Below are 11,333 nucleotides of genomic sequence, written 5' to 3' on the forward strand. Positions count from 1 at the left end.
AAAAAAAAAAAAAAAAAAAAAAAGAAAAAAAGGCGACACATTGTAATCAATGTAACTAATGCCACTAAACAATTTGTGTGGAACCTGTTCATGAGAACCATGTAAAATTTCACCAAAAACTCAAGAAAAAAGTATTAATAAAAAATAAGTATGCTAAAGTGTCCCAAAAGCTAAATACCCATTATAAGTGGTAGTCCCAGCCTACCTTTCTTGGAAAATCCTTAAATGTAAGCATATATTTAAATAAAAGTTCATATTGCTAAAAAAAATACAACAAAAAACATTAAGAAGCTCCAGACTACTTCCAAAACTACTGAGCTGTCATTTTTAAACCTTAAACCAAAAGTATCCCCAAAAGTCTTAAAACTAAACCACAGTTTAGCTTCTCTAGTAAAGAATGTCTGCCTTGAGCGTTGTGCTCTTTCAAGGTCCAGCTATATGGGATCAAAGTGACAACAGCAACTCAAAAGAATAGAAACGAAAGTTAGGGGTGGTGGGTGTGTGCCATAAGTGGGTTCTGACTCACAGCAAACTCCTTATAGGGGTTCAGAGGCTATAAATCTTTATGGGAACAGAAAGCCTCATTTTTTTTCTCCAGAAGTGGCTAGATTTTAACTGCTGACTTTGCGGTTAGCAGCCCAATTTGTAAACCACTTAGAGAGGAAACATAGGGGGTCAGTGAATTTATGTTAATGGGGGAGGAACAACTCAGAAAATGAGGGTGAAAACACTTGCACATTAGACTGTAGTCAAAGTCACCAAATTATGGATCTAAAAATGGTTGAACTGGTGTGTATTCTGTTGTTTATATTGTTGTTTTGCTTTTGAGTCAGTTCTGACTCATAGCAACCCTGTACAGGATTTCTGAGGAGCAGTTGGTGGGTGTGAACCATTGATCTTGTGGTTAACAGTTCAGTGCTTATCCTTCAGCACTACACCAGGATTCCTATTGTATAAATTCTTAACAACAGCAAAATATTATTATTATGGATTGGATTGTGTCATCCTAAAATATGTATAATTCATAACCTTTATGCCTGTGATTATAATCCCATTTGGGAATGAACTGTCTTTGTTATGTTGATGAAACAGAATTGGAGCGGGGTACATTTTGAGTTAATCTCTTTTGAGACGGATTAAATGCAAGTTAGCAAGCAGAGATGGGGGAAGAGAGATGCCAAGTCATATGAAGATTGACCAGAAGCTCAGAAGAGACAAAGATGTCCTTGAATGGACAGAAAAAGCCTTCGTCTAGAACCCACACCACGAATCTGGGCTTCTAAGCATCTTAAACTGTGAGACAATAAATGTTTGTTCAAGTCACCCACTTGTGGTGTTTCTATTATGGCAGCATTAGATCGTTAAGACAATTATTTCTGAGGGGCCTTTCCAAAGATTGTGGAAAAATGGAATAGAAATATAATAGTATTTTCCCACACACTTTTGGAAACTCTCTTGTATTACATACTTATATATTTTGTACCCTAACAGCAGAGCATTTAAATGGAGCCTGGGACCCTATGTGAGACAGCGCTGCATACTCAGGAAGTTGAAGTTGGCTGGAATCATGGAGTGGAGAATGGGGCTTATTGGTGGATTGGATACAGGGCAGGTGAGGGGGTTAGATGATGGGATGTGGACAGTTTAGTGAGTGGCCTTAAGCTTCCCTCAAACTTGAGTGTGCAAAAGATAACCTAAAGGGTGGTTCCAGAAAGGAGATTTGACAGAGGTTGGGGCTGAAGGGAGGTGTGTGAGACCTCAAAAAGGAGCTGCCAAATAGGCCAGGAAACCTTTCTTCCACATCTGGACATTTGGTCAAAGAACCACACCATGTGCTGGAGAGGAAACAGGGCATTTTTAGAAGTCATGGCCTACCACGCTAAGGTCTCATCTTTCTTACCTGAAAGACAAACATGTGTCTCCCTGCTGGGACAGGGCCGACCAGTACTGAGTCGAGGATCTGATCAAACTCCTCACTCTCAGCTGAGCCAACATAAATGATCTTCCACTCCAGATCTGTAAAGATACATGGGGTGTTAGGAACCTGAGATAGTTTGACTGTAGAAGGCAAGGAAAGGGTCTTCTCTTAATTTGGGGCAGGTCCTCATTATAGTTAAAAATTCTTATCCCCGCTCCTCTGAGCACCCAGTGGCTCTGTGGTCCTGAACATGAAGCCTTGCTCCCCACAATACAATCTTGCCTATGGGCTCAGTTTTGCTAGGCGACCTTGACTCTGCACCTTGAGCAAACACAGGCCTCTGGGAGCCTAAGGACAAACCGTATGGCAGAGGCTGAATTAAGGCCCACGTGACTGAGGCACACTGTAGATGGAACAGCAAGAGCTGGGCCACTCCAGAGCTCTGCCCATTGGGTGCTGGGACAGGAAGCAGCATCCTCTTTCACACACAGGGACCGATGCCACCACACTGAGTAGATCCCTCGACAACTGGGGCAGGGCAGCAGATTCCAACCCAGCAGGACAGCCAGCAGCAGGAGGGGAAGATGAGGCCACTGGGAGAGGCGCCTGACCCCAGACCTCCAGATCTGGCATTGAGTCACACTTTCTCAGGGACTTCCAGGTAAGAGCACCATCAAGCAACACAATACACCTCTGGGTGGCTCTTGGAACCCCAACTCTCTTGCATCCCACTCAGCAGGAAGGCACCATCCCCGAATATGCTTGGGTGACAGTAAGGAGCCCTTGCCCATCAATCACAGTGGTCCTGGTGACCACTTCCTCCTGTAGGAGTCCAAGTGTAGCAGGGGCAAGGTCATGCTAGTCCAGGGACGTCTGGCATGAACCCTGACACTTATTTTCGGTTCTCTGAAATTGCACAATCAACAGCTCTAGCAGCTGGAGTTGCACAAGCTGTGATTTTTACAGGAAGCAGATTCTTTTGGAAACAGCCCTGTTCTTTGGTCAAGCCTTCCACAAGAACTTCCAACTGTGAGTGATGCTAGGTCACAAAGTGGCTTGTCACCTGAGCCTAAGTTCTTCCTTGAGCCACTGCTTTTGGTCCCTTTGCAGTTTCACCCAGACTCTCTACCCAGAAATTCTAGTAGAACTGTGGGACATGGGGACCCTTTAGTCAATAGAATTCAGCTGAACTCCAGGATCTTACTTCAGCTTCCAAGAGAATTTATCTTATTCTTTACATATTCCTTTATTGTGTGGCGCTGTGGGTTAATGTGTCAGACTGCAAAGCCGTTTGAACTGCAAGGTCGGTGGTTCAAGCTCACCAGCTGCTCCTTGGAAACCCTATATGTCACTATGAGTCGGAACCGACCCAACAGCACTTAACAACATTATCTCACTGACGTTTTTGTTGCTGTTATAAGAAGTATCACTAGAATTACATTCTTGGGAAAACAGAAAGACAAGCTAGCTCAGATCTCACCTTCCTACCATGACCACCATCTATAGCCTTCTGGCCTTTTCCCCGCTAACTAGTGGGGTCCTAGGAATACACTGAACTAAAGAACTGTGAGTGATAAGAGACAAAAGACAAGGCTACCATGGGCACTGGGGTTGTCCAGCTATGGTCATTGCCTGTTGGCAAAACCTAAACAGACTGTGGTTGCTGGCCCAAAGAGAAAATGCACTGTGCAGTCACGTAGGCTGAGCAGTTCCCTTAGTGTGGCCCAGCAAGAAACAGAGAACCAACCCAAGGCCAGAGAAATAATGACTCAAGAGTAGGAGGAGTTGATGAAATGGTATATGGAAGGCAGATGACTGGAATAAGGGCATACAAATGGGAACTCCTTAAATTTGCTGAAGCATTTTAAGCAGTTGTTGTTAAGTGCTGTCAAGTCAGTTCTGGCTCATAGTAACCATGTTTAGAGTTTCCAAGGAGCGGCTAGTGGGTCTGAACCGCTAACCTTGTGGGTAGCAGTCCAGTGCTTATCTTACAGCACTATACCAGGACTCTGTCAAGCAGAGACACCATTAAATGATTTCACTTTGGAATATAAAATTTCTTTGGACTGTATAGAGCATGCACTGGTAGCTACTGAACACAGGACACAGTTGTCCAACTGTTATTGTTAAATGCCGTCAAGTCGGTTACAACTCATAGCGACGGTGTGTAGGGTTTCCAAGGAGCAGCTGATGAGTTTGAACCGCTGACCTTGCAGTTCTAACTGACCTTGCGGTCTAGTACTTATCATACCAGAACTCCTGCCCAAATGTACACATGCAATATTGTGTACTTGACCTTATGGGCAACATCAAGGGTATGTGAGTGCATCATGTTTTGACTTAATCAAGTTTTGAATAAGCCAACTTTACAATCTCTCACACAAGATGGCCCTCCTCTTTGAGGGAAAACAAAACCAAAACCAATAACAGGACTAAAGGTTCATATAAATTACTGGAGTTGAACCACCTGTGGGAGTTAGGGAGCTGAAATCCAGCAGGCTGCAATGGGTGCCCAGGCACTCGGCATTTATTGTCCACTGAGTGCCCTCTTCTGTTTTTTTAACTTAACATACTGAGCATGCCCTTTTCTGTGTTAATCACTTTGCCTTTGTTTGTGCTGACACTGACGAACCTTGGTCTTACCACAGCATGTGAGCTCTGGGTCAGAACATCTGGTTTCTATGACTTCTTCAACCAGTGTGAGTTGAATTTCTCAGCTAAACAGGGAGAAAGCATACCTAACATCTTAAAGGTAGCCCTGTGCCATAAAGACACCCACTACCAGATAGTGTGGAGAAAAGAGAGCAAAACAGGCTTGCAACTCTTGGGAAACAGGGGTTTGGGTGACCTGTCAGATTTCAGCTGGCAGCAGAGAGAAGGAAAATGACGGACTGAGATTTTTCCTGGACCAGAGAAACTTCTGAGACAGGCCCAACTCCATGTGTTTGGGAGGCAGGAAACAGATTCTCTCTGCCTTGTGGGAAGAAGACCAGAAAGAGGCAGAAAGCAAGTTGGCAGGCCAGAGTGACCAACAGCAGTAGGAGGCAGAACCAAAGGGTGTGGATTTCCAGGACAGTTTGATTTCCAACTTGAGTTTCTCTGAGCAAAGGCTCTGCTGACCAACATAATTAAAAATCTGTTGCTGTTAATTGCCATCGAGTCAGTTCCAACTCAGCAATTCTGTATTGGGTTTCCAAGCAGCGGCTGGTGGATTTGAACCACTGACCTGTGGTTAGCAGCCCAGTGCTTATGCTACAGTGCCACACCACCATCTCCTTTATTCTTTTTAGTGTCCCCTTTCGGCAATAAATTGTATGGTTCTTCCTATTAACATTCCACCTCTAAAGTCAGGCATGTTTGCTTTCATTCGTTCACCCACCACAGAAACTGGACTCAAGCTCTCGTCCCTACATATCTACAAACTGGTTGTGTGACCTTGGAGAAGTCATTCCACTGCCTTCTATTTAAGAAGAAAATCCAGCAGGTTGACTTCAGCCTTTCTAGTCCTGATTTCATAAACAGATTACTAAAGCCACAGGCCAGGGGCTTCCTAGGAATAAAAATACTAACAGCCATGTAACCAGTTCTCAATTCCAGGAGCACAAACCAGCTGATTGAAACCCAATCGCCTGCCATCTGGGAACTGCAACTCCTTTAACCTATTAGCTCCTTCCATCTCCTCCTGGCTTTAAAATTAAATCTTATTCCACAGTGTCATTCCACACTTTATTTATTTATTTACACTCTGCCTTGTTCCAACAAGGATTTAACTTGGCTTACTCTATAGTTAATTACAAATGAACTCTTTCATTTAAAAAAAGAACTATGAGACACCAGGGGAGACTAACCCATTGGCTTCCCTGATGGGCACACATGGTTCAACTGTCTCTGCCACCAGCTAATCCACACACCTGCCACGGAGAGGTGCTAGCTAGCAGCCCGGCCTCACCTCCTCAGCTGCTGCCCCTTCTCCGTGAACTTCCAAGTGGCGAGATGGTCTATCAGAGAACTTCATTCTGAAGGTAGTACTCACTTATTAGCTGTGCCAAAGCTCCCTGGATGACCTTAGCCATTTGGTTTTAGATTTGTATAGACCTCTTCTTGAAAGGTCTTTCGTTCTTTGTGGTTCCTGCTCTCTCATCTTTGAGATGAGAACTGTGTCCACCTTCATTTCCCACAAACTTAGAAGTACATCCATGAAAGCACCTTGGGAAAGATGCACAAAAGGTTGTGACCTCCCAGCTAATGGCTTGAAGTCAGGCACTGTCTCGGCCCAGCTTGTCCTACCCACATCTCTGGACTAAGTCAGACCATGAAAAGCACTGTGAGAATTGTTACAGTGTGTCCTCTGGCACCTGGTGGGTAACCCTAGGAAATGGCTCCTGCATCTCTAGCTGGGCAACCTCTCAAATTGGTGGGTGTACACCCCAGCTGATAAGCAGACAGAGGGAGGGACAAGAGGCTGCCCTGTAAGTCTGAAGGGAGATGCCAGGCCATCCCTCCCCAGGTGGAGCGCAAGTGTGAGGAAGGAGTCACACTGACAGGGGAAGAGCGAAGTTCTGTAGATGTTGAGTAAGCAGAAGTTGGGTACGGGGTGGGTGGGAACGATATTTAACAATTAGGCTGGGGAGGGGATTGTCAATGGGAGTTGGGGTGGGTGAGATCTTGCCACAGGGAAGACAGGGACTGGGGGTCTCTCCAGGGAAAAAGTAACTTGGGAATGTCTGGCCACCCTTTGGGTGAGTGTTAAGGGTGATGTGGGGGTCTGCCCATACAGAAATGGTGTCTTGGAAGGCGTCTTGTCACAGAGAAGAAAGGAGGTTGAAATGGTCATAACGTGTGGCTGGTTGGGAAGAGCGCCACCAAAGGAAAAAAAAAAGTAAGAGGACGCCGTCTCCACAGGAAAGGGAGCGTGGGGGTGAGGGGCCGCCATTAAAAGGTCAGGGTTGGCCGTGGAGCTGTGTGTGAGTGTGTAGCCTCAGAGGTAGGTTAGGGTGGGCATGCCGGGGTCTTCAAGGAGAGGTCGGGTTGATGTGGAAGGGATCTGAGAGGGAGAGTTAGCGTTAGCACGGGGGGAGGGGGGTGTCTCTAAGGAGAGATCGAAGTTGATCGGTGTGGAGGGTGTCTCCATGGGGAGGTCTGAGTTGACCGTGGGGGAGTGAGGGTCTGCAGGGTAAGTTGGCCGTAATGGGGGAGGTGTCCATACGGCCCAGCCTCACCGTCCGCCAGGGCCTCATTGCACTCGAAGCTGATCTCGAACCGGAAGGGGCTGTGGAAAGGGCTCGGATTCTCCAGTACCGCCACGTTCAACACCGACACCTTGGCCATTGCCTCGCTGGGCCGGGGCCAAGCTAGGCACTGCGTCCGCCGAGCCAAGGAACAGCGTTTCTTAGAACAGCTCCCGCCTCCTCTCTACGCGGACCGAAGTGCGCTCCGCGTTCGCGCGCCCCCTTCAAATAGCCGCTCCGCCCTCCGGCCAATCATTGCTAACGCTCCCGGGCGGCGCGAGCCCGTCCTCAACCAATCCTGGAGAGCCGGTGGGCGCGCGCCGAGACTCCCGAACCAATCCGCAGAGCTCCCTCTCCGGCAAGCTCGAGCGGGGTGGTACCAACTCCTGGAGCGTCCATCCCCACTGGGAGCCAATCTCCTGTGTCTCCGACTCGGATGCTGGGGACGGGGATGGGCGGAGGCAGAACGCGGGGTTCCTCTAGGCCAATCCCCAGGGCTCCCGCACCCGCCAGGCGCGCTCTTCGCCCCGCCTTTCCGGGGGCACACATCCCGCGAAGGCAGCGCCGCTAACGGCCGAAAGGGGGCGCGCGGCGCTCACTGAAGAGCGCAAGAAGGGCGGTGCTCGCTCTAGCTGTGATTGGCAGTCGGCAATGGTTGGAATGAAAACAGGTTTAGTGATTTGCGATTGGCTGGGTTGACCTCAGGGTGGGACTCGGAATGGTAGGTCGGCGGGGGATTCGCGGATGGGAGGGAAATCGGACGCCTGCGCAATTGCGTCGGGTCTGTAGGGAAAAAAGGAGATTTTGTCAGCGGGCGAGCGTTTCCGGGAGCTTTTCTGTATAGTATCTGGCCCCTCAGGTCCGGCGGCTGAGGAGTCCGTTGTGAACGCTGTAAATGTTTGACTCAACCCTGAGGGGAGACGGAACTGTGGTGTAATGCTGTGCGCTTGAGCTAGTCTCGGGACTTCAGCCAGGATCGAATTCCTCTGTCGCCACCTTGAGGCCTGCTGGGAGGTTTCAAGTAGATAATCGCTAGCGCGTCGAGCAAATGGGAGTTCGCGAATGTTTCGGGACAAATGCGGGTTCGAGTCCGGGCTCTGCCACTTCTGTTTCCCCGTTTATGGAACAGGGTTGTCAAAATTCAGCGACACAACTCATAACTCCACAATACTTACAGAAACTTCTCTCCACCTCCAACCTAATCCTGACACTGTCGACTCCAGGAGCTTCCACATCCCCGCTCCCCTTCTACTGTTAACCAGTGGAAAAGTAACGCGAGCCACAGACCTAATTTTACGTTTTCTGGTTTCTATGATTGCAAGAAGGAACTCGGGGGTAGTGGTTACTAGTCAAGCTGCTAACCTCAAGGTCAGCAGTTCGAAACTACCAGCTTTTATGCGGGAGAACGATGAGGCTTTCTGCTCCCGTGAAGATTTAAGGCCTCAGAAATCCTGTACAGGGTCCCTACGAGTCGGAATTGACTCCAGGGCACACCACCACCATCCCGATTGCGGGGATGGTGCGGGGCCAGGCAGTGTTTCATTATGTTGTTCATAGGGTTGTTACGAATCGGAGCTGACTCGCCAGTAATCTACAGTAAAAATATAATAATAATTTTAATAACGTCACATCAAATTCAGTACATCTAAAATATGAGAGTTGTTGTTAAGTGCTGTCCAGTTAAATCCGACTCAGCGACCCTGTATAGGGTTTCTGAGGAGCGGCTGGTGAGTTTGAACCGCCGACCTTGTGGTTGAGTGCTTATCCTACAGCACCACAAATAAGAGAGAACTTAACATTATTTTACACAGTACTAAGTGGTTACGAATCTGGCTGCGAACCTTAAGGCCAGCAGTTCGAAACTACCAGCTGATCCGCGGGAGAAAGATGAGGCTTCCTGCTCCCGTAAAGATTTATAGCCTCGGAAACCCTGTACAGGGTCGCTATGGGTCGGAACCGACTCGAAGGCACTTAACAACAACAAAGCCTTCCATCTAGGAGCTCTGGTAACGTAGTGGTCATGAATCGAGCTGCGAAATGCAAGGTCAGCAGTTTGAAACGGCCAGCTGTTCCGTGGGAGAAGATGAGGTTTCTGCTCCCGTAAAGATTTACAGCCTCGGAAACCCTGTACAGGGTCGCTATGAGTCGAACCGACTCCACGGTACATAATAACAACAACAATAACAACAAAGCCTCCCATCTGGTGTGGCGCTGTGGGTTGATGCACCAGACTGCAAAGCCGTTTGAACTTCAAGGTTGGCGGTTCAAGCTCACTAGCTGTTCCTCAGAAACCCTATACAGGGTGGCTATGGGTCAGAACAGACTCTATGGCACTTCACAACAACAATAACAAGCCTTCCACACATACATCAATAATTGGGAGGTTAAATTTCATTGAAATAGTTGGCCTTTCATACAATTTACAGTTGAAAATGTAGATCCATGTGTTCAAGTTGTCTCAGGCATCCTAAAAAGGTTTCTATGAGCTGAATTGGATTTTTGTACAAAATTAACACGAACTTGTTTTACTACAGCCAAACCAAGCTCCAGAGCTCAGGGTGAAAAGGCTGCTATACTGTTTTATGGTGTGAATTCTAAAGCAAATTGAATCCAGTCACTTCTCTGCTTGAAATGAGTGGTTTTCTGCTCTTCTGTAATGAGCATATTGTCATCAAGGCCCTATGTACTTTGTGTCCTATTTCCCATTCATCCCCACCTTCAGTCCAGCCAAACTGGCCTTTTCCCAGCTTGTGGCCCAACTGGTGGTGGTTATGTGCCGCGGAGTCGGTTCTGAGTCATAGAGACCCTGCATAGGGTTTCAGAAGCTGTCAATCTTTACGGGAGCAGAAAGCCTCATCTTTCTCCCGTGGAACAGCTGGTAGTTTCCAATTATTGACCCTGAAGTTAGCAGTCCTAACCACTAAGCTACCAGAGCTCCTTTGTGGCCCAACTGTTGTTGTTGTTAAGTGCCATCGAGTCAATTCCAACCCATAGAGACCCTGTATAGGGTTTCCAAGGAGAAGATGGTGAGCTTGAACCACTGACCTTGCAGTTCAAATGACTTTGCACTCTGACGTTAGCCCACAGCGCCATACCAGAACTTCTTATTCAGGTGTCTTGGTTCAGATGCCCTCTCCTCACAGAAGCCTTTTCAATCGTCTCTTGCACGGTGTTCAAACTCCTTTGATATTCTGGGTTTTCCAGGGTCAGGTATGTGCCTCTGCTTTACTCTGTGGACCTCAACAAGACTGATCCAAGTCACCAGCAGCCCTCACCTGGACATTTCTGTGGCCACCTCAGAATTGAAATATATTTTCGTAATTTGAAAGTTTTGTTACTTTTGTCTTGACATTCTTTAGCTGCCAGAAAATTCACATTTATAATTGGCTGAGATTTCCTGGCCAGCATTCGGCATACTTGGGAATTTTTTGTGACTCGGGAAAATCTAATTTCTAAATGTAATTTGATTGTTTACGAATACTAAGTTATTGATGAATGAAGTTAAAGTTTCTAAACGTTCAGTTAAACATTTATTCATTCCAACTTTGCAGTTTTCTTTGTGGAACTCTTTTTTTTTTTTTCTCCTTTAGCCCCACCTCAGCCTTTTCAAAGCCTCTGAAAAGCTCATCAGCCATACACATTCCGTCTTTGGTGCTGATGGAGAAGATAGCCCTGTCTGTAATTTCTCCAAACAGCTGTCTGAATGGGCTTCGCATGTGAACCAAATCACGTCCTTTCTGTGCTGAAGATGTTCAAAGGTTTGCCATACTTAGGCTGAATCTAAATATCTTCACTGTGGCTTAGGAGGAGCTGCCTGAAGGCCTCAGCTGACCCCTGGGACTTCATTTACCACTCTCCCTCTGGCTACCACTCTCAAACCATGCTAACCTTATTGCCCTTCTTTTATTTATTAATGTTGTTAGATGCTGTCCAGTGGGTTCCCACTTATAGTGACCTCATGCACAACATAACAAAACACTGCCCCAGTGCTGTACCGTCCTCACAATTGTTATGTTTGATCCTATTGCTGTACCACTGTGTCAACCCATCTCATTAGCGTTCTTCCTCTTTTTCACTGAACCTCCACTTTACCAAGCATCATGTCCTTCTCCAGAGACTGGTTCTTCCTGATAATATTCCAAAGTACGAAAGATGAAGTATCACCATACTCAATTCTAAGGAACATT

At 47.0% G+C, this 11,333-nt stretch overlaps 1 protein-coding gene across 1 annotated transcript in view; it reads right to left on the minus strand.

Moving 5' to 3' along the window:
* The window catches only part of ASF1B (anti-silencing function 1B histone chaperone), an 8,956-nt gene extending 1,686 nt beyond the window's left edge, over positions 1-7,270 (minus strand). Inside the window, exons 1-2 of the mRNA XM_006874285.1 lie at positions 7,138-7,270; positions 1,901-2,016 (exon numbers count right to left, since the gene is read on the minus strand). Coding sequence (XP_006874347.1) covers positions 1,901-2,016; positions 7,138-7,246 — 225 coding nt within the window. The 5' untranslated portion in view covers positions 7,247-7,270. The remainder of the gene's footprint in view (positions 1-1,900; positions 2,017-7,137) is intronic.
* Between the last annotated feature and the right edge of the window lie 4,063 nt (positions 7,271-11,333).

This window comes from Chrysochloris asiatica, unplaced genomic scaffold, assembly GCF_000296735.1.
Source record: "Chrysochloris asiatica unplaced genomic scaffold, ChrAsi1.0 scaffold00268, whole genome shotgun sequence".
NCBI classification, from domain to species: Eukaryota; Metazoa; Chordata; class Mammalia; order Afrosoricida; family Chrysochloridae; genus Chrysochloris; species Chrysochloris asiatica.